This window comes from Onychomys torridus, chromosome 17, assembly GCF_903995425.1.
Source record: "Onychomys torridus chromosome 17, mOncTor1.1, whole genome shotgun sequence".
In the NCBI taxonomy this organism is placed as follows: domain Eukaryota; kingdom Metazoa; phylum Chordata; class Mammalia; order Rodentia; family Cricetidae; genus Onychomys; species Onychomys torridus.
This window is the reverse complement of record NC_050459.1, coordinates 16,098,845-16,123,322: the sequence shown is the minus strand read 5'-3', so window position 1 is coordinate 16,123,322 and position 24,478 is coordinate 16,098,845. Positions and strand designations below refer to the sequence as shown.

Genomic DNA, 24,478 nt, shown 5'->3' with positions numbered 1-24,478 from the left:
TTAACAAAGGTTAGCACATGCTACAATCCACAGCCCCAGAGAGGCTCGGTAACAAGAAGGGTTCAAAGAGGGATTCATGAATTTCCCTGGGAAGCAGAAATTGAAGAGATCTCCTGGGTAAAACTGGGGCAGGTGGGGATGGGAACACGAGGGATCATGGACAGGATAGAAGGAGAGAGTAATGAAAGAGTTATCTTTAGGGAATGGGATGCATTTTGGGGCCAGGTAGAAAATTGGTGCAAGGGAAATTCCCACAAATCTAGCAGGATGACCCCAGCTAAGTGTCCTAGCAATAGTGGATAGGTAGTCTGAACTGGCATCTCCTGTAATCAGATTGGTAACAACTTGAATTGTCATCAGAGAGGTTTAGTCCAGTAACTGAAGGAAGCAGATGCAAAGATCCACAGCGAAGCACTGGGCCAAGCTCCTAGAATTGTGTTAAAGAGAGGAAGGAAAAATTGTACGAGCCATGGGGGGGTCAAAGTTATCATAAGGTTATCACAAAAACAGCTAACATGAGCTCATAGGAGCTCACAAACACTGAACTGCTATCTAAGGAACCTACATGGGACCCATCTAGGCCTTCAATACATGTGTGACAGTTGCAGAGCTTAGTCTCTTTGTGGGAATCCCAGCAATGGAAGTGGGGCCTGTCCCTGACACTTTGGCAGGCTTTTGGGAACCTATTTCTCATACTAGGTTGCCTTACCAAGCCTTAAAAAGGGCTGTAGCTTACTCCTACCTCAACACGATATGTCCTACTTTGTGAACACCTTAGGGAGGCCTGTCCCTTTCAGAATAGAAACAGAGGAGTAATGAATGGATTGGGGGTAGGGTGGGCAGAGGGGAGGTAGGAGAGGTAATGAGAGGAGAAAAGGGAGGGGAAACTGCAGTCAGGATGTAAAATAAATGAATAAATTTAATTAATAAAAGATTTTTTAAAAAGGTTAGCAGCAAAGGTTCTAAATAGGAAGAAAAGCAGGAAGTCCCTCCCAGATGTGCTCATCACCAGAACTATTTGCCAACATCTGGTAAAGCTGGATTTGATATAGGTAGGCCAGGCTTTTAAAAACATAAAACCAATGTGCTCAGGTCCTTATCTATACCTTAAGATATCTAGGTATAGGTGTCTTAAGATGCCTTTATCTATGCCTCTCAGTTTGTGCTGAGCTATTAGAAATTGTGACTGATATCACTTCCATAAGATTTATCAGGACACACAGAGGTACAGAAGGAAGGATCAGGTGCCAGAGAACAGTATCCTCAGTCCCCATACTAGCTCATGCCTCCTATGCAGTTAACTAGATCCTGAACTGAACATGAAACTACAGAGGGAACCAGAGACCTCAATCCTCCAATCTTTAACAACCATTTACCAAATTTATCAGACATATTAAAGCATGGATGTGTGAAAATGCTCCCAAGCTCATTCTTTTCTCTTTTTTTTTAAGCCACTTTAAGGTACTAGTTTAACTATAGCAAAATACAAAAGATTCCCAAGCCTTTCAAAATCTGAAGTGATAACAAGGAGTCATGGTTGCTTTTGTGAACTCACACCCTCACTGATGCTCAGAAGATCTCTTAAATCATTGATTCCAGCCTCTTTTATGGAGTCTCTTTTGCTCTTCTTGGAATGTTTGTTTTGGAACTGAGATGGTAGTGTTAAGTGTTCAGCAGACTGGTACTGGAGCATACTGCTCTGAGAGGCCTCTAAAGACTCTCTGAGAAAAGAAGAGCCTTTGGGACAGCTGTGCCACCTGCTGGCCACTGCCATACCATCTGTCCACTTCTCTATGGAAGCTGGTCCTCCATTACTGGAATAATGTGGATTCTTGGTCACTGTCTCATGAAGAAAGACATTTCCGTGGAAGGACACTGGAGCAGATGAGCATAGACAGGCAGACCTGGGTCTCAACAGGCTGCATTTCAGTGCATGATCCTAGATGACTGGCTATTAAACTGGCTTAGCTGTGGGTGTAAGGCTGAGGTGAAGAGTCAAACACAAATCAGAGATAAGACATCTGTGACTGTCAGCCCAGAGGCTCCTCTTCAGCCTATTAACTGATGAAAAAGTGGGAGAGGCTTATCTTGTTTGTATTTGGTCAATAAAATACGGATCTGAGAAATATGCATCCTTCAAAATGGGGTTATATTTTAGTGTTTGCATATATGTAAGAGAAAGGCATGGAAATGTAGACAGGAACCACACAAAGCTCCATTATTCCCCATGAAACCTTTGAAGTTCCTCTGATCTAGGATTTCTGCTTATACCACATGTTGCCTCTATTTGATGGCTGACTATGGTTACTTGATTAGCAATGAAAAAATGATAAAATCCCTTGATCCCCAGCTGCTTAAATATTTATCAACAGCAATGTGTATTGTTCTCTATTGTAATCTATTGCCTTTAGAATGGACCAGAAACATTCATTAGTCCTCAAAATGTGTCACCCACTTTCATTAATGTATAACCTTGCAATTTAAAGGAACATGTCCAAGAATGTCCATAGTTTCCAAATGTTGTGACTCTGCAGTAATGTCAATGATGATCTTTGAGGAAGGGCTTCTAAACCCAGTGTGGAAGCTTCAGTCATGATTCCTTGTGACCCAGGTATGTGTGTTTTCTCAAAACAGGTCTCATTCAAGCACAACTGAAGTTAGGCCTGGTGGCACAGGCCTTTGACTCCAGCACCAGGGTGAAGTAGGCAGGAAAAGAGCAGTACCCATGCCAGACTGGGCTGAAGTGTCAGACCCTGTCTCACAAGGAACAAACATGCACACCACAGTGGCTGTGATCACTCTACTGACTTTCCTGAAAGTGTCCTTCAAAGCTTAAAACACTAATTTTGGTAATAAACACATGTTTCTTTTGTTCCATGCCAATCATAAGACATAAACACTCTCCTGTCTTCTCTGAGTTGTTGTTGTTGTTTTTTTAACTATTCATTCTATTTATATTGTTGTCCAAATCCATCAGTCAAAGCCATGGAAACAGAAAGCAGGATGGTGGTTGCCTTGGGCTGGGCTGGGGCATGGTGGGGAAGAGAGAGTCAATTATCATGTGTGGTGTTTGGGCCTTGCAAGGTGAAAATGTTCTAGAGATCCAGAATCCCTCTCTGAGTTTTGATATCAGGTGTCAGCTCTAAGACTCTGCTTCTCTCTGAATTGACTTTTATACATGGTGTGAAGTAGAATTCAACTGCATTTTATTACTTGTGACTACCTAGGTGCTCTGACAACTTTTGATTAAAATGATTTCCCCAGTCCCTACTAAAAGGACCATGGTGTCCTAGAAGAATGTCGGTTATCAGTGTGTGTGTGATAATGCCATAATATGATCCATCACTTTGTATGCATACTAAAAATAAAACAGTGTACTGTAAGACAATTTCCTTTAAAAGACTGAACATATCTTTTCATGTTGTACTGTCCACTGTATACACAAATGCTTTAGAGGGGTTTGGAACCAGGCTCCTATTTCTAGACCAAATTTATATTTTTCTACTCTGGGTTTCTTACAACAATATGTAAGTTTGAGAATGTTTATAGGGCTCCACAAAGAAAGTCCCAAGGAATGATGCCTTCACTTGCCAAATTCAACAAGATGTTTAAAAAAGAATTAATACTTTTTTTCCATACTGTTCTAAAATATTGAAGGGAAGGAAAATTTTGTGGGGTTTTTTCTTCTTCAAATATTAATGAGAAAATATACTCAGACAATAAAGAGTGATAATGATATTCTTATCTTCGTGCTCTTCAGCAAGCAGACACTAAAACACATTTTAGATGTCCTGGAAGCTATGAGAACACAGGAACATCAAGGGGACTTTGAGGGGGAAAGTTCCTCCTTTCCTCATCAATGCTCCCTTTCTCTATCTGCAAAGCCCTTCTCTGAGCTTTCTCCTAACAGACCTATAAATACAGAATGAATCCTCATGCTACACACACTTGGCTCCTGCTTATCCATTTTCCAGGTGACTCTCAACCATGAAGACACTGTCCTTATCACTACTCATCTGCTGGTCCTCCAAGCCCAGGCTGAGCCTCTCCTGGGAGCAGCTGAGGAAGCCCCTGATCAGTACAGCCATCAGAAGAAGACCAGACCATGTCCATATCCTTTGGAGGGCTTAAAAGCTCTGTTCTTCAAGAAAAAGCTGGTGAACACATCCACATGATAGAGGATTGGAATTAAAGGAGAAGAGTGGACAGAGATTATGGATGAGGTCTGGAAAGGTTCACATTGCTTGCAAGCTTCTAGTTAACTTCTCTGGACTTTAACTTCCCTATTGAAAGTTACTTGAATTGAAAGTTAATTGAAGATTGAAAAGCCAGAGAGAAATGAATTTAAGAGATGCTTTTCCTCTGAAGACTTGGTTCTAAGGTCTGTCTGCAACTCAACATCTGAAGACAACAACGGGCCTTAATACTTTCTGAGTCAAAATAGGTCAAGTTAGCTAAAGAGAGCATATTTTACTTATAGAGGAGAATTTTGAATCTGTGCCTGGAATGATAATATCTTCAATGTATGCATGGAAGGTCTCGGGTACAAAGAAGTAAAGACTGTTGAGCATAGTTTCAAATGCCAAGTGACCAACACTTACTGTGTGTATTGACTTCTGTTGACAGAATTTTAATGCAGCTGGGTCTAAGGAACTCACATGTTACACCCATTTGATTCAGCACGAAACTTCTAAATTCTCTTATCGACTCTGTGTGACCCAGCACTCAGGGACTCATATTACCTGCATCATTAAGTTTATCAAGGAACCAGCAATGCTCCTGCCAACCCTGACATGTTGTCCTCAAAGTATAAGGGGCACCTGTTCAAAACACATATACCTATCCTACTATGCTGCCACTGAGCATCAAGAGCAGAGATACAACAACAACACATTTATCTTCAAGAACTAAGTACCAGATGGTAACGTCCTTGTACTTGTCATTAATTTTCTTTTTGACATGATTTGAATAATTAATTTGAAATAAATAAACTGCAGCCACTTCTCTAGGTTACTTTTCTTGGGTACTTGCTATTAGACTAAACCAGAGCTCCTGGGGAACCCAACCCAGCAATTTATAATGAAACAAAAGCTCCATTAAACAAACTCCTGTCTTCCAATACTAGAAATATAAAGAATTAACAACAAGCTTGAGAAATAAAGTGTTGGGAAAGTTTAAGAGCACTTCTGATCAGTGTGTGTGTGTGTGTGTGTGTGTGTGTGTGTGTGTGTATTTCTTGTCTCTCAACTCTACCTTCACTTACATTTTTATATTCTCAAAGACATTTCTCTCCCAGACACATTTCAACAGTTATGTCAACTTCCTTCTAAGGAAAGCCACAACCTTCTTCCCTAAAATATTGGAGTTTTATTGAAAAGACCCCAAGAAAATGTACATCATTTAGGACTTGAGATTGTATTAACTCCATTTAAGAAAGCATTAGCAAGCATACTATTAAAGATTCTCAAAAGCAAGCAAGAATCTATAATCTGTAAGTCTATTTATAAATATGCACATATAGTTTTGAAGAAATTTTCTCATCTGGGTTGACAATTCTCCCTCCAAGAGCCAAAAGCCATCTAACAAAAACTCCAACACCACACATGAGAAGCCCTCAGTTGATTGATGAGTTTACTTGAGACCAATTTCTTTATGCCCCTCACAGACATTCAGCCTCTGCTTCTCACAGGAGGTGCTGAGCAAGAGATTCACTTGAAGGAGAAAGAAAAAGCTATAAATGACAAATAAGTGGTTTATTAAAATATGAAATAAACATATGCAATATTTTATATTTATAAAATATAAAATTAGGGACTGGATAACTTCAACTTTCAAAAACAACACCGAAAAAAATGTGTATGTTTAAGCCAGGTGGTGGGTGCACACCTTTAATCCCAGCACTCAGGAGGCAGAGGCAGGCAGACCTCTGTGAGATCAAGGCCAGCCTGGGCTACAGAGTGAGTTCCTGGAAAACTTATCTCAAAAAAAACAAAAAACGAAAAAATGTGTGTTTTTCTTCCCAGGCATTGTAATTCTGAGGGAATGAATAGTTAATACTTTCAGTAACAAAGGAAATAGATGTTTGTCCATTTGTTGATTTAAGAGTGGAATGAGGGACAAGGAAATAGGAAATTGACTCTCAGATGAGGCTGCTATTGCTGCTGTCTGCCTCTCTTTAGGGAATATCTACAAATTCCCTCCTTTCAGTCTCATAGCCTCTCCTTAGGATATCTCTGCAAATTCCTTCCTTTGGGTTTCACAGCCTCTCTTTAGGTTGTATCTGCAAATTCCCTCCTTTCAGTCTCATAGCCTCTCCTTAGGATATCTCTACAAATTCCTTCCTATGGGTTTCACAGACTCCTCTTAGGGTATATGTGTAAATTCCCTCTTCTGGGGTTTGATGTGAACCTGATTTTTGTATACACACTTGAAAGCATGAAACAATATTTATCACATGGCACTACCAACAATCAAAATGCCCCATGAAACTTGAGTGAAGAAAATTGTACCTTAAAAAAATGTTGATGTAAATTAACTCAAAGGTATTTATGAAGGTATTTTTGTCTCCTGTTACTTGGTTTGGGCTTTTGTTTTTTGTTTAAAAACAACAACAACAACAACTTACTGGTCTTTTGTTTCTATATTATGGTTTCTAATGCTGTCTTTTGTTTTATTTAGCTATGGGTTTTGTTTGTGTATGTGTGTGTCTCCACATGTGATGAGTATCTGAAGCTTTTCCTTTGTTTGTTTACTTTATACTTGTATGTTTGTTTGTTTTGTCTGCTTGCTTTCTAAAGTGAGGAGAGAAGGCATCAAATTGGAGTGGTGGGGAGGATATAAGAGGAGACTTGAGAGGAAATACTGTGATCAGAATATATTGTAGCAAAAGAATAATTTTAATAATTATGTTGGTGTTGTGTCTACAAGTCAACTGCAAGGAAAAAAAAGTACTAAAAGCTGTGGCCCATCTTGGAGTTCCACAATGCCATGAACACCAGAAAGAACGTCTTTGAAACACAGGGAAAATCTGGCATCCTGAGCACCCAAATAGGTCAGGTCAAGATGAGAGGTAATAGTCCAGGATCAACTTTGGATCATCCATGAAAAGACTTATGTGTTGGCTGAGGATGGAAAGAAGGTTGTGGCACAGAAGGGCAGAGAAGAAGCAGGAACAGCCCAGGAAGGTGTCACCAAAGTCACTTTGCCATCCCTGACTCATCAGTGCCACCTCCAGGCCTATGTCCTATGCACTTGCTGGGCAAATGCACATGATGTTTAATGTCAGAATGACAACGTTCATGAAATGCTGCTGGAGAGAAAGACCTGGATGTGCGATGCGATTTGGAAGGCATGTGTTTATGCCAGGATATTACTAACAAAGAATGTACAAGTTTACAAAAGTCGGGGGAATAATACAGGTGTCACTCTAACTGTTAGAAGGTCTTACTAATGAAAACAAACCGGGAAGCCAGATATTGGGGTGAATGCTGAAAGTTTAGAGAAACAGAAAAAGACACAGCTACCTCACCTCACCAATTCCTCAGCTCATCTCATTTCCTCAAACTGGAAGCCTCTGAGTCCTCATCCAAATGGACCTCACCTGAACTGCTGCTAAAAGCTAAAAGCTTAACAATGCTTTAGTTTGTGGTCATCACACTTTTTATACCTTGCTGCTTCCTGCCATCACTTCCTGGGATTAAAGGCATGTGTCGCCATGCTTGGCTGTTTAAAGTGTGGTTTCCATTCCTCTGGGATACTAGGATTAAAGGCATGTGCTACCACTGCCTAAACCTATTTTAATATAGTGGTTGTTCTGTTCTCTGATCCCCAGATAAGTTTATTGGGGTGCACAATATATTAACCACATACAGGACATATGAACTATGAAGTTAATGCCAGAGAAAATTATAAGCTTTCAAACATTCTGTGAAACGTAGGAAACAGTGCTAATTTGTTAAATTATTGAAGAGCTTTTAACACTACATATTAATCAAATGCAAAATGAGCAATAACAAGAGTATACCAGGATCTGCAAATTATTCCTCCATGCAAATACAGCATTAACCCATACAAAAAATACAAATAGCACTTCAAAGGAATACCAATTTTTGCCTATCAACTTAGAAAGTATACTTTTAAATATATCTAGCCAGGTGGTGGTGGTGGTGGCACATGCCTTCAATCCCAGCAATTGGGAGGCAGAGACAAGCTGACTGTTAGGTTGAGGCCAACAGAATCTACAAGGTGAGTTCCAGGATAGCCTGGGCTACACAGAGAAACCATGTCTCAAAAAACCAAATGTATATATACTTAACACAAGTTGATTATTTTTAGCCCCAAATGAATCACATCAAATCCCTACATGTGCAGAGCAGGGTGTGGGTGAAGTGTCTGAAACTGTGGTTGGGAGGACACAGAAATTCCACCTCAATCTGGTCCTTCATGCACATCAAGCAACTGGCTCTTCCACGGAGATTATAGCTGGTACAGGGTTCCTGACCCCACAATATAGGAAAGAGGAGAGAAGAAAGTATAAACAATAGGAAAATGAAAATATGGTAAGTCAAATGTATTTAATATTAAAAGGGTATCTTCATCACTACACTATGAGGGATTTTGTTTATGTGACCAGAATTCTGTTTGTTGTAGATTCTAGGCAGGATGTCTTCCAGGTTGTCAGGAATCATAGGTGGCCAGTATTGCACTAAACACAGGCTGGAGGAAAAGACAGTGGACAGGGCTTATACTAAGGCTTCTGGAGGACAGTCCATTGGGCACAGTATCTGTGAGACATGCGCAATTTGATGAGGTTTCTAACAGAACTCAGATGGGATATGGTGTTTTAAATTTCAGTTTCATTTTAAACATTTTCCTGAGAACCACGTACATGAACAACACCGCATCTACTCTACATCTGGCTCTCTTTCAAACTTCCAACTCCTCCCACATCCCCATCACAAATACATTACAACTTCTTTAATTATAAATATATATATATATATATATATATATATATATATATATATATCCATGTGAATGAATTTTGAATGCTTACAAATACATACATGCATGTATATCAGAGTCCATGTAACATTGCTTATATATCCATGTATATAGGACTAACAACTGGGGATTTAGGAAAACATCCTACTCCACAAGTTTATAGGACCTTATAAAACAAATCACCTTCCCTATAGAAAAGAAGAAGGAGGAGGAAGAGGAGGAGGAGGAGCAGGAGGAGGAGAAGGAGGAGGAGGAGGAGGAGGAGGAGGAGGAGGAGGAGGAGGAGAAGAACAAGAACAAGAACAAGAAGAAGTAGAAGAAGAAAAAGAATCAGTACAGTAAAGAGGAAGTTCAGAGTGTGGCAAAGATCTTTTGCATAGCTATACCTCTGATAAGAATTATCATCCAGCATATACAAAGAACTAAATAGATAAAATATATATGTTAAGAAAACAAACCAATTGAAAATGAGCTATGGATCAGAACAGCGAGCTAGGGAAAAATAGATATAAAAACACCTAAAATGAGATCAGGAACATTCAAGGTGTTATGCCTGTAGTGTGTAAGCCCAAATCAGAGCAGTTTCCTCCATGGAGATGGGAGTTGAGTACAAAAGTCCATTCCTATCAGTTGTTGTAATTGCCAGTTATCAGCTACTTCGAGAGGGGGAATGACTCTTTTTGAGTGTATCCCATGGGAAATTTGCTATATGAAAAACTTCATATCTAAAAACATATTGGCAGCAAAAAAAATGGTCTAGGGGGATAAAAAAAAGGGGGAACACAAACTTGGGTAGGTAGAGAAGGTGGTAATCTGGGAAGAACTGGGGAGAGATAAGTATTTTCCCAACAGGATAACAGCTTTTAGAAATGTTCAAAAAAAACTAATAAATAGTTAATAAGTATATTTAAAAGTGTTCAACATTCCTAACAGTTAGAGAAATACAAATTTAATGTTCTCAGAGGTTTCATCTAACCCCAGTCAGAATGACTAAGATCAAGAAATCAACAGACAACAGTTGTGGGTGAGAGTGTAGGGAAAGGAGAACCCTCATTCAATGCTGGTAGGATTGCAAACAGGAACTACAGAAATCAGTATGGAGACTTCTCAAAGACTATAAGGAAATCTCCATGTAGCACAGCTGAAACACTCCTTGGCAAATGCCTAAAGGACTCAGCATCGTACTCCATAGATACTGGCTCAGGCATGTTCATTGCTGCTGTGTTCACAATAGCTAGAAAGTGGAAACAACCTCATTGTTTCCAGTTGAAGAATGGACCCTGGAAATGTAGGACATTTTTGAGGGTGAGTCCCATCTAAAGGACAGGAGTGTAGACAGACAGGAGAAGTTGCTGGAGCAGAATTACTAAGATGTGACATTGTATCTAAACTCCTGTTTACTCTTGATATGACTACTAAAATGTAACCCAGACTTCTTTTATAAGGTATTCATTGCAGAATGGACTACATAGCTTGGAAGAGCCCTGATTAAGCCACATAGAAAGCATAAAAAAAAAAGATTCGTTTTCTGCAATGAAATTTATTAGGGAATGAAAAACAATTGAGGTGAAGTACAAGGGAAATGACAGATCATAAGGTCTCAGAGCACATGGTGATCTTGTTTCTGGACTCAGCGGCAGCAGAATCTGGAGCGTTTGGACCCTTGCCTGCAGATCCCATTGACACGTTCAAAAAATTTGCAGGATCTTCTACAGAAGCAAGTCAACACTCTTCTGCTGGCTAAGGAGACAGAGGACATCAGGCATTAAGTAAGGTAGACTGCAGTCTACAATAGTATACAACACTATAAAGTTTCACAATACATGGTAAAGAGAAGGTTTGTTTGTGTTGAAGACCTCACAGCCAGCACATGATCAACTGAAAACACTGGGAAATAATATATTGATTCCACGCAGCACTTGAAACACATGTCACTCTCATCCACATTTTTATGTCTACATGACCCAACATATTAATACACTGGCATATGTGGTATGATATTTTTGTTTGTGCTCTGAAACATGAAGCTTGTCTGTGAATGAGAGAAGCAGAGCAGAAGCCACAAAAGACATTTGAATGATTTACCACCTCGAATCCTCAGACCAAGTAGGGGAGGATCCTGTCTCTATCTACCTTATATTCCTGTTTCAACTTCGCAGTTAAAAGTGTGAATCCCCCAAATTCTAGGCTTAAAGTCATGGACCTGCGCTGCCTAGCTCTTAGGGTTAACTATTGGCTACATCCAATCTCTGGGCAAGCATTATTAGTCAGAACATAAACAAAATACCATACAACAGATATTTGGTTCTTAACTGTATTGTTCAAAGGAAAGCAGAGTTTTCTTTCTATAAAAAAAAGTATCAATTGGATAGACAAAGAGATAATCAATATGTTGTATACTTTAAATGTTTTCCACAGATAAATTTTTACATCAAAAATCTTAAAAAGGAAGAAAACCAATTACATTTTTTTTTAACTTTCACTGTTACTCGCACAAATAAGACAGTTAAAATCATAGGGGATAAACAGACATAACTACCTGAACCACACAGATCATGACTGGATTCCAAGGAACATCTTCAACACCCTCTCTCAGCAGACTCAAACCCACTATCACACTAGGCACCACCATTCACCTGCATCTTGAAGAGCAGAGCCTTCTGGGCCTCCAAAGGAGATGGACACATCCTGGTCCTCTACCCCTGGCTGATCCTCATTTTTAGTCTCCTCAGTTCCTTCAGGGAGAGAATCAGCCTGCTCCAGGTAGACCAGCAGGACAAGGGCAGAGAGGAGGACAAGTGTCTTCATGGCTGGGAGTCACCTGGAGGAAGAGTGAACAGAAGCCCAGTGTGTGGGGAGAGATCAGCCAGCCTGCATTTATAGGACAGTCATGAGAAGGAGCAGAGACCCGCCCTGTAGTTAGAGAGGGCATGCACAGATGGGAACTAGGAGAGACTGTTGCCCTCAAGATCCCTTTGATGTTCTTCTGTTGGTCTCTGTGTTAAATGATTGCCCTCCCTTCCAGCTGATAATGATGAAGGGTCCTTACTATCTTCTCCTGTTTCCCATCTGCTTGAGTATTTATCTTTCTGTGGTCAGGAAAGAAAAGAGGCAGGCAACTTCTAAGTTCATAAACTCGTGAAACAAGGAGTTTTTGTGTTCTGAAGTTGGATCCTGCTGTTCTCAGAAAGTGTGGACCCTGGACCAGATCTGAATACCTGTAGTATTATCACCCTCATGAAGGAAGACTCTGTGAATTCCTTCCTTTGGGGCCTTTATGGAGAAAGAAAGATGGCCCTGGTGAATCGAGCTCTAGTGGAGACAAGGGACAGAGATGGTCAGACTCAAGCTAGAGCAGGTTGTTCTGAAGGAGCCAGAGTGACCTGAACACATCTCATGAGGTCATTGCAGGTGCCTCTACACACTTTGGGAGCCATGAAATGATGTGCTGTGGCTCATGTCTCAGATTCTGCATTTTTTTAACTTTAGAAAATGTGAAGTTACCTATGAGAAACAACAATCCAATTGTAGAGAGAGTGGTATGTTTAATCCCAAACCCAAAAAGTGCTTTTACTCCAAGAAGTCACTGCTGTACATATATAAACATTGTTCTGTACATGTTTTCATCTATTTTCCCTCACTCTTAATATCTATACGCCAAAATATACAGAACATTCTACTAATTTCAGTCAGCATATGGGGTCTCAGTATTATAAATCCTAGCTCATATTTACATGTTGATAAATACTGTTCAATTGTTAAAATGTTTTTATTTACAGTTCTGTGCAATAATTAGCCGAGCCTTAAGAACATAATGTTGAGCTGTGCAGTGGTGGCACACGCCTTTAATCCCAGCACTTGGGAGGCAGAGCCAGGTGGATCTCTGTGAGTTTGAGGCCAGCCTGGGCTATCAAGTGAGTTCAAGGAAAGGTGCAAAGCTACACAGAGAAACCCTGTCTCAAAAAAACAAAACAACAACAAAAAAAGGAATATGATGTTATGTGCATGCGGGCACACACATGCAAACACACATACACACACACACACACACACACATATATATATAGTATTTCCTAAAGGGACATGACCTCTCAACACCTTTGTAGACTTAGATTTATCAGTCAATAATCATATCTTCTACTTTAGACATGTCCTTCACTGTCATCCTGATCTTTACAGAGTTAGCCTCAGTAGCACTTACTTAATTTATATACCCAAAAGAACACCATATTTATTTGAATGATTTATATTAATGTGTTTTTAATTTCTATTCTTCCTGCAAGTGTTCTGCACAGAAATGTCACTGAAATCCCAGAGTATCTCAAACCATTAAAATATGACCTTTAAGAAAAATGCCCTTTTTAAACACTGCAATCAAGTTTGGATTGCAGCATAGTTTTATTTTCTTGTTATTTTATATTCTTTCTTTTGTTTCTTCCCAAATCCTGGTAGCAGCAGCTATCGTATTTGAAGAAAGACATCTGCTCATGTATACACCAGAGAAAGTAGGGACCAGTATCCTCCATCTGCGAAGTCAATGTGGCCACTGACCCACTTCTGAATTTGTTGAGCTTAAGGGGAAAAATAGATCGTTACTTTGTGAATTTATAGTCTGCTGGAGGTTTTATGATCTTTCTGCAGGTTGATACCTGTACTATGATGCTTTTCTCATATTTCCCTGTCCCAGTATAGTAGGTGAAAATTGTTATTTCAGCATCATCCCAGTCTACCTTTTTGTCATGAATTGTTGGAAGAAGCGCACATGCCCAAGGTGTGTATGCACCATGTGTATTTGGTCAAATGCTCCATTGAGGGAGGGGTTGGCACATTCATTTTATCATTTTAAATATTTACTTATTCTTATTTTATAAGAATAATTAATTTGCCTGTGTGTGTGTGTGTGTGTGTGTGTGTGTGTGTGTGTGTGTGAGTGCACGCGCTCCTGTTGCTTTTGCAGAACAGAATAGACAGTCAAATTCGCTAGGACTGGAGTTATAGAAAGCTATGAGCTGGGATGTAGGTGCTGGAACCAAACCTGCGTTGCCTGTGAGAGCACCAAATGCTCTTAGCCACTGAGCCATCCCTCCAGATCCACATTTTCTCTAATTAACCATTAGTTGTTTTTAAAATGTTCTGGAAATTTTCTCTTTTTAACATGTTACATATCTTAAAGATTATTATATTTCTTTGTCTTTTTGTTTTCTATGTCAAACAATTTGATTTTTAAATTTACTTAATATTTCTGAGTTTCCTTTCTTTCAACTTAAATTTATTAAACTCAAACTTGTGTGTTAGTGTGATTTAGTGGCATTATCAAAATTCCGATTAAGAAAGTTTATTTTCTTAACTACTGCCACAGTTGAGGAGGTTCCCCCTTCCCAGGTAGGGTTTTTAGGCTCACTGATGTTCTGAAATATAATATCACCTGTGGATGCCCAACAAGCTCTTAGAAAGTAGAGCTTTGGATGGAATTGGTGGATCAGAGACATTGAAGTGATGTTGGAGAAATGAAGGAACTCTTCATAGTTCAATGATGTTTCTCCTACACTCCATTGTACTAGACTGTGTCCAAGTACCATCACTTATTCAAACAGTGCCTCCAAAGAATGGGAGTTAACCTCCACTGGCCTCTGAAACCTCAGATCTTGTAGCTGACCCACTTGTGCTTATCGGAGGGCTATTCCTCTTCCTTCCTCACAGGCATTCAGACTCTACTGACCCACTGTAAATTCTGGGTAAGATGGATCACAGCCTTCAGGGTTTGTTTCTTCTTAAGATCTCCTGGAATCTAAGGTGGGTGAAGGTGGGATCACTTCTGCACTTGTTTTGGGTCACAAACCAGTGTGCATATTGTCAATAGAGCTCACAGTTATATGTAATAACCAATTTTTTTCTTTAGCAGTAATCACACCTGTGTGAATTTTTTATTTGAAAGCTGGCAAAAAACCTTTTCTTCAGGTATTTCTAGAGAGTGTAATTTATTTACTAGTAGATTCACATCAGGTCCCAGAAGAGGGAATTTTCAGAAGTAGAGACCAAGGAGAAGCTGTGGAGAGTCCATTTGCCAACAGCTGTCTTCCAACCTGAGCCACTGTCAGTTTCTAAGCAAGGGAAAAAAAAATCCCATTAAATGATAGAAGTTAAGAACTCTTAAATGTAGAAGTTAAGATGGAACATGGACTAGTGGTGAAGTACAAGGGATTTGGCCACAGCCCTGTTACCTAATCTCTAATGATTCTGAGAAAGGTAAGTAACTTCTTCAAAGTTCCATTTTCTAAGACAGAAAATACTGGTCAATCAAAGCAGCAACCTTATTGAGTTTTTGTGAAAATATGTTGTAGAAATGCATAAAAATAACTTAAAAACTAATAAATATAAATATATTGCATACATTATATACTTTGAGAATGCTATCTGGCATCTTGAGTTTGAAATTATTGGGGTATTGGTGAAGTCATAAAAAGCTGTCCTGACTCTACAATAAATGAAAGTTTAGTATTTTCACAGTATGTAAGAAGTTGTTAAGATCATTATCATCTTAATGTTTTATCCAATACTCAATAATTTCTATTTGATTAACTAGCAAAGATCATATTTTCTAGTTTCAAATACCTCAAAAACTATATGGAATTAGTTATCTCATTGTTAAAGAGAAATGATACAAAATGGAAGTTTTCCAAGATAAAGCCAAAGAGGTTAAGTGTAACTACAGCAGAGTGAGACATCAAGTCAAACCTGAGGATGGAAGAGACTTGGATGATCTCAGAAGATAACTGTATTAGAAATAATAATGGTGGGGGGAAGAAGAAAACCATGGAAAGTTCAAGAGAATAATGTGCAGATATTTCTGGCCAGAAGACTGTGATGTTAGGGTGTTTAATGGAAAGTAAGCTGAGCTTTGTAGTAGGCTGAGAAGTACCCTGAGACCATGGAGACAAATCTCCCTGTTCTAAAGATGAGTGTTCAGGAACCAGAGAACTCTACTGGAATTTTAACCCTGAAGTCAATACAGGACTCCTGACTCCAGCCCCATGTTACACACTTTTCCCTGTATTTCCATGCTCTGCATGGAGTCTAGGGTCATCATAAGAAGCTATAAGTTGTGCCTGCCACAGTGTTGGCTGATATGAGCCAGTAATCACATGTTGTTCATTTGAAATTCCTGTAAAGAGAGAGGTATTTTGAAAAATCTTAGGTGTGTTTTCATGATACCACAGCTTGCTTACTGAAATTTCTTCAGAGGATCATTGTAGTGATAAGTCATGACATCTGGCCCAGTTGGTGGACATGTTGACAATGCCATGTTGATAGAACGGATGTGATTCTAATAGGGAAATGTCTTCTGAGCATCATAAACTAAAGTAATTCTCAATAAGGATATAAACTGACAGTTCTTCAATGTTTGTCCAAGACCAAATGAAGTTAAATGTTTAGACTCTTTGGGATTCAGTTAAACTAGGGACAAAGTATGCTTTCTGTAACTGATCACCAGAGGGTGTACCAGGCTTTTTCTCTTGATTACCAACAAACTCCCAAATCATAATAGAAAGACTTCTTATTATTTATGAATGCTCATCCTAGCTTAGGCTCATTTCTGGCTAGCTCTTTTAACATAAATTAACCTGTTTCTCTTTATCTAATTTTTGCCCCAGGGCTTTTTCCTTCTCTCTATATGTCCTGCTCTGTCTTGCTGTCTGGCATCTGCCTGACTCTTCCCAGCATTCTCCTTTCTTTTTCCATTTTCTCTCTTGTTCTTTATTTCATTCTTCTTCCCACCATTCTTCTTGAGCCTAGACTTCTCCTATATATTCTCTCTGCCCAACAGCCCCACTAGTTATCCATCTTCTCTGCATAGCTATTGACCATTCAACGCATTAGACCAATCAGATGCCTTAGGCTGGCAAGGTGAATCAAGTGCAACACATTTTTACATAATTCATCCTTACATTGTCAAACAAATATAGCATAAACAAACATAATACACCTTTAAAGATTTAGAGTAATATACTGCAACATAATCAAATGTAACACATTTTGCCTCATTAAAGTAAAATTGAGCAAGATAGGGGAGTCTGACTCATGAAACTTTATTTTACATTTATTTACCTATTGTATGTGTAGGGAGAACTCATGTACCACAGTACATGTGTGGAGATCAGAGGACAGCTAATAGACTGTTTGCTCCTTCCACTGTGTGGATTCTGTGGTTTTTCAGGTGTGGTGGTAACATCTCTCCCACTAAGACATCTTGTTGGCCCTCATATGTTTAATTTCTATTATTAACTGGCTTTCTTTTTGCACAATTTATTTCCTTGACATTTTATCTTATGAATAGCCTTTCTCTTTTTTTTTTTCACTCTAGTTATCACTACATGGATTCATTGATTAGCCTTCTTGAGGTGTCTTGTATTCATTCTCTCTGAATGTGATTTATTGTCAGAAGAATATATAAGCCTATTGTATGAATGATGCCTTCGTAATTGAGTCTAGCAAAATAAGAGAGAAAAGGTATACAACTCGGCCAGCAGAATCATTTCAGCTTCTTTTTTCACTTTGTATCTAGAATCTGTGCTTCTCTTTGCAATTGCTACAAACTGGAGTCAGTCTTTTGATTAAAACACTTTCATTTAAGAAGGAGACACTTGCATTCCAAAGACTGTTGATAAAGATAACAGCATCATTGATAAGTACCGTGTATTTTCAGATTCAGAGTGAGCAGTACTTTAATTTTTCCCCATTCTTGGTACACAGAGTGAGCAGCATGTACCACCCTTTATATATGCAAAGATTCAGATTCAGTCAAGTAAACTGTAGACTACTCCCATGATGGTAGGACAAGTCTTGGTTAGGCCTGGAGATGGAGAGTGTGTATGAAACACTGATGGCAGAAATTACCAATGAATGACACACAATCTTGTAAAGATACTTGAAGAATCCAGAATGTTTGTCATATTGGCTTTACGACAGTCGGCAGTATGATGAACTGTCAACAAGGGTACTGTCGATGGGAATATAGAGTATGTATGACTTCTTATGTCAGTGGATTAGTGTAGTAATAGACCCAGCATTTCTGATTCTACATATGAAGTCAAAATAATGCTATATGATATATTTACATGTATTTTTATTATATATGTATGCATTAAAAATATTTAATTGATACATTTAAATATATAAATGAATATGTATTGATGTTTGCCTATGTATTACAAAAGCACAGAAATAACTAAATTCTACCAATTGGGAAAGGATCTCAATTTATAAAAATGAATTCAGAGACATCATATACCATACATAATTTCAGGCAAGAGAACAATTTGATATTTTATGCAAAACATGAGTAAAAATAATCTTACTGGGGAAAAGATCACAGTTCAGTACAGAAAAGTGTCCTGGTGAATATTGGTGGAACTCTTAGAGTGTCTGGATGAGGATGAGAAACAACATGCTACCCTCTTTACTGTGTAGGTGTTGTTTATTTTTGGTGCCTTAATTATCATCTCCTAAAAGCAAAAAGTCCAAGATCTCAGACACAAGCCACAGCACATCATTTGATGGTTCCCAAAGTGTGAAGAGGCACCAGGAACACATCATGAGATGTGTTCGGGTCACACTGGCTCATTCAGAACAACATGGTCTAGCTTCACTCTGACCATCTCTGTACCTCATCTCCTCTTGAGCTCAATTCACCAGAGCCATCTTTCTATCTCTATAATGGCCCCAAGGGAAGGGATTCAGAGAGTCTTCCTTCATGTGGGTGATAATACTGCAGAATCACTCAAAGAATAGGCTGTTCAAGCCACAGGTATTCGGGTCTGGTCCAGGGTCCACACTTTCTGAGAACTTCAGAACACAAAAACCACTTGTTTCATGAGCTTATGAGCTTAGAAGTTGCCTACCTCTTTTCTTTCCTGACCACTGAAAGGTAAATACTCAAGCAGATGGGAAACAGGAGAAGATAGCAAGGCCCTTCCTTCATCATTATCATCTGGAAGGGAGTGCTGTCACTGAACACAGAGAACAACATCATGATGTCAGCTGTGAGAACAGAAGAACATCAAAGGGATCTTGAGGACAAAAGTTTCTCCCAGTTCCCATCTGTGCATGCCATCTCTAACTACAAGACCTGTCTCTGCACCTTCTCATGACAGTCCTATAAATGCAGGCTGGCTCCTCACTCCCCACATACTTGGGCTTCTTCTCACCCTTCCTCCAGGTAACTCACACCATGAAGACACTTGTCCTTCTCTCTGCCCTTGTCCTGCAGGCCTACCTGGCCCAGGCTGATTCTCTCCCTGAAGCAACTGAAGAACCTAAAAATGAGGATCAGCCCAGGTTAGAGGACTAGGATGTGTCCATCTCCTTTGGAGGCCCAGAAGGCTCTGCTCTGGGTTTGAGTTTGCTGAGAGAGGGAGTTGAAGATGTGCCTTGGAATCCTCTCAAGAGCAATTGCGCCTCCTTAGGAACTCCATCTAACTTCCTTCTCTCTCTTAATCACAACAGTATCAGTAAGGGGGAGGAAGTCAATTGATTTTCTTTCTCATAAGTCTTTTGCTCTAAAAACATTGAAATTTTACCAGAATGTAGAGCAATATACTGAGTAGATTCTTATAGAACAAATTGAGTAGTCTTAGGTTTAAAGAGATAATTTTATTTTGTTAGGAGAAATTGAAGACAGTGTAGGTGTTCACCCAAGTATATGATGTGTTTTCCTTTGATGGTGAGAAAATGAGCATACAAATTATAGACATATAGGAATGGATCTGATGTTCTGCGTGTTATCAACACTCCTCAAGTACATTATTTCACTTTCTGTTCAGTTGACCATCCTGCTGGCTGTAATGTCACCCATGCTGTATCACGCATCTTTGTAGGCTATATAGTATCTCATCCTGCCAACCTCCGAACTCGAATCCTGTTACTCTTTATGTGTCTCTAGCCTCAAGGAAGCCTTTAACATGCTACTGTCGAAACCAATCCTGCAAAATACTAGAACACATCAGTGGGATCTGCTCCAGGAGTAGGAAAACCTATGTGTTCTGCTGCCACTGAGCATGAAGACTAGAAACAACAAGAGGACCATCTGAGGCCCAAGAGAGGACTCTGATTACCATTGCCCTTGTGTTTCCCCTTGGTCTCCAACAAATTTCTTGCATTATGTTCTGTGTGTATTTGAATTCTTTCAGTATTTGCTATATGGCTCAGTCAAGAATCTGGGTATAGAGTACCAGGAAACCTTTGCAATTGAATAAATAATTTAGTTTTTACCCACAGAATACAGACTCTAACATATGACCTCAGCATTCAGAAACAAAATGCAAAGACATTTCAGAGTGCTGATGATCCTTCTACATTTCTCTCTTGACTTTTGACTCTGCCTTCATGTAGATTCAACTCACACTCAAAGACATGCCTACATATTTAGAAAAAATATCACTTTGAGCTTCAGGTTTATACAGTCCTAATCTTAACTTTTCAGAGAGCCATAGTCTCCTTATAAAGTGTTGAAGTTTTAGTGATCAGGCCTGGATTATGCCTCTTTTCTAACCCCTGGGTTGTGTTTGGCTCCATAGAGACAACTTTTCCCAATATGAGGAAATGTTAGTACAAAGACAGAATGGGTCTGAACAAAACCAAAGCAATCCATGTTATGATGTGCACATATTCGCACATCATAGAATAAGTGGCCTATCCGAGGCCTTATGGAGAACCTACTCCAAGGCTACATCCAGGATAATGCAAGAAAATTCACCAATGCAGCTAGGGAGTAGGAACAATTCTTAACTATCTGAGGGCTAGCCTTTTTCTATCTGAGAATATTTGAAAATAAGTTTCTATCTATGTGAATCGTAAAATAAGGAAATACACATGTTTTCTGGTGGTAAATTTCCCTTTTACCTCATCTTAAAAAATGGTCTCTGGACAGGCGGTGGTGGCACATGCCTTTAATTCCAGCACTCTGGAGCCAGAGTCAGGTGGATGTCTGTGAGTCAGAGACCAGCCTAGGCCACCACGTGAATTCCAAAAGAAACAAAGCTACACAGAGCATCCCTGTCTCGAAAAACAAAAATAAAAAAATGAAAAATAAAAAATAAATTGAACTCCTCTGTCTCCACACAACTACATATTTTCACTCTGCTACATTGTATACATACAGCTACATATCTTTCTTTACATACATATGATGGTACATCTCTATACACAGTTACATCTGTTTTCTCAGGGCTACATATCTTTCTTTTACATACAGTTCTCTTCTACATCTCTTTTCTTAATAGCTCCATATTCCTTGTCTCCACGCAGTTACAAATCTCCACACAGTTATAGCTAAACATCTCATTTATATAGCTCTCTCACCACACAGCACTTTACACAGTTCCTAGGCACTCTAGGGAGCAGCATTTCTTTCACACAGCTCTCTCTCTCAAACATACAATCACACACGCACATACTTCTACATATTTCACTCACTCTTTGCTCACTCACTCATTCACCCACTCACTCCCTCACACTTTTCTCATGCTTCTTCTTCTGCATCTCACACTCATCATACACACACACACACACACACACACACACACACACACACCACACATACCACACACACACACACACACACACACACACACACACACACACACACACACCTCACTCACAATCTGCAGCAGCTCTCACACAGCTCTACGCAGTAATATCTCTTCCATACCACCACTGATCTCACTTCCAGCTAAATCAGGACAATTATATGTTTTATTTAGGGACCAAACCATTCTCATAATAAAACTTAAGTTTCTCTGAGGCTAGTAATGTCACACTGACTTATACATGTAGCTCTAAGTTGGTGAGGGATCCGAGCTTGTAAGTAAACAGTTGACTGAACCTTAAGCCTGTAGCATCATCTGAGGCTGGGACTATGTGCAAAAGTAAATTACTGAAAACATTATGTCTAATGTTGCTTCAAGCTCTAATGTTGAATAAGCAAAACAACACCTGGAAAATCGACCTCAATTATTTATCTCTAGGGGCAACCAGCCTGCTTTGAATCTGCTCTGAAGTCTAAAGTTAGCCGTCTGTGTAAAAGGCTGTCTTTGTAACTGAGAATCCTGTGTCAGTCTAAGTAATGTAAAATATCCCAGGATTATTTCTATACATTAAAATTACATAACTTAAACAGAAATCATAAACTGACCATCCACAACAATATATATGTCCAAAGATGTAAAACACATTACCAAAGGACTGTGGAAAGTTCCCACAGCACTTCTTACTAGGGAGTGATAGCAGTGGTACCCTAGATAGTTAGAGACAGAAAATGACCAGTCATTTACAGTCAATAATCCCACAGCTGTGCCAAATGGGGACCCCAACAGGCACTCATGGGTCTGATGGGCTGACTTCTTCAGTACTAGTTGTACATTCCTATGGGTCCCACCTTCCCTTTGGGAATCCCTGCCTTTCCCCAGCTTTTCCAAATAGGCTAAATGTCCTTGCAACACAGGTATTGGAAGTACCCAATAGAAATTAACCACAAAATATTAGGACATCACAAGTGACTATTAAAAAGGGCAAGTCTGTCCTGCAAGGCTACAACTGCTGTTGCATCCCAAGATCTGGAGAGAGGAGTGCTGTCTCCTGCTCTACTCTCCTCACAGCCCAAGGACCTGTAAGTAATGAGAGTCCCTTTATTTTCAAAGTATGGTTATGTCATTGAGGCCCAGCTACAACAGACTCCCTAAAGGCAAGGGCACTCTGGAAGAGCCTACATGTGCAGACACACCTGTAGGGCTCTTCTGTGTGGACCTCTGTTGGCTTCTAAGGACAGTAGTCCTGGTTTAGGGGAAATTCACAAAGATGTCTTACTTATAGTTTAGGTAGGGAGAATAATATCATCTTAAAATGTGTTTTTATTTTAAGGAATATCTCTTTGGGTCACTTACCATTTAGTGTTTGGCTTGGTTTAGGCTTCTGAGTTGTGCACGTTGCCTATATACGATAATAGTTTCTTTTTCTAAATACAATTTAATTTTACATATCAGCCATGGGTTCCCCTGTCCTCCCCAATCCTGCCCCCGACCCCGCCTTCCCCCCACCCATCCCCAATTCGCATCTCCTCCAGGGCAAAGACTCCCCTAGGGATTCAGCTCAACCTGGTAGATTCAGTCCAGGCAGGTCCAGTGCCCTTTTTCCAGGTTGAGCAAAGTGTCCCCACATAAGCCCCAGATTCCAAACAGCCCGCTCATGCACTAAGGACAGGTCCGGGTCCCACTGCCTGGGGGCCTCCCAAAATAGGTCAAGCTATTCAATTGTCTCACTTATCCAGAGTGCCTGATCCAGTTGGGGGCTCCTCAGCTATTGGTTCATAGTTCATGTGTTTCCATTAGTTTGGCTATTTGTCCCTGTGCTTTTATGCTCTTGGTCTCAACAATTCACACTCTTACAATCCCTCCTCTTTCTCAACAATTGGACTCCTGGAGCTCAACTGGGGCCTGGCCGGGATTGAAGCACAACAGTTAGGGTGTTTGGCCATCCGAACACCAGACAAGTACAGTTTGGATTTTCTCTCAACTATTGCCAGTATTCTATGGTGGAGGTATGATTGAGGATTTATGGAGACCTCTCTAGCACTTTGCTTCTTCCTATTCTCATGTGGTCTTCATTTATCACTGTCTGTTATTCCTTGTTCTCCCTTTCTGTTCCTGATCCAGCTGGGATCTCCTGCTCCCCTAAGCTCTCTCTCTCTTGAACCTTGCCCTTCATTACACCCACTCACGTCCAGGTTGTTCATGTAGATCTCATCCATTTCTCTGTCATTGGCAATCCCTGTGTCTTTCTTAGGGTCCCGTTTTCTAGGTAGCCTCCCTGGAGTTGTGAGTAGCAGTCTAGTCATCTTTGTTTTACATCTAGTATCCTCCTATGAGTGAGTACATACCATGTTTGTCCTGAGTCTGGGTTACCTCACTCAGGATGATTTTTTTCTCTAGATCCATCCCTTTGCCTGCAAACCTCATGATGTCATTGTTTTTCTCTACTGAGTAGTACTCCATTGTGTATATGTTCCACATTTTCTTTATCCATTCTTCAGTTAAAGGGCATCTAGGTTGTGTCCAGGTTCTGGCTATTACAAACAATGCTGGTATGATTGAGCATTCCCTGGGTATATGCTCGAGTGGTATAGTTGGGTCTTAGGGGAGATGGATTCCCAATTTTCTAAGGAAGCACCATATTGATTTCCAAATTGGCTGAACAAGCTTGCATTCCCACCAGCAGTGGAGGAGAGTTCCCCTTGCTCCACATCCTCTCCAGCATAAGCTGTCTTATGTGTTTTTGATCTTAGCCATTCTTACAGGTGTAAGGAGGTATCTCAGAGTCGTTTTGATTTGCATTTCCCAGATAATTAGGGATGTTGAGCAATTCCTTAAATGTCTTTCAGCCATTTGAACTTCCTCTGTTGAGAATTCTCTGTTTAGTTCTATAG

At 39.8% G+C, this 24,478-nt stretch overlaps 1 protein-coding gene across 1 annotated transcript; it reads right to left on the bottom strand.

Moving 5' to 3' along the window:
• Window positions 1-10,633: 10,633 nt before the first annotated feature.
• On the bottom strand, window positions 10,634-11,811 carry LOC118569089 (alpha-defensin 23-like). Its single transcript, XM_036166807.1, has 2 exons — window positions 11,640-11,811; window positions 10,634-10,743 (listed from the first exon to the last, which is right to left on the bottom strand). The coding sequence occupies exons 1-2, from the start codon at window positions 11,809-11,811 to the stop codon at window positions 10,634-10,636; spliced, it is 282 nt and encodes a 93-aa protein (XP_036022700.1).
• Between the last annotated feature and the right edge of the window lie 12,667 nt (window positions 11,812-24,478).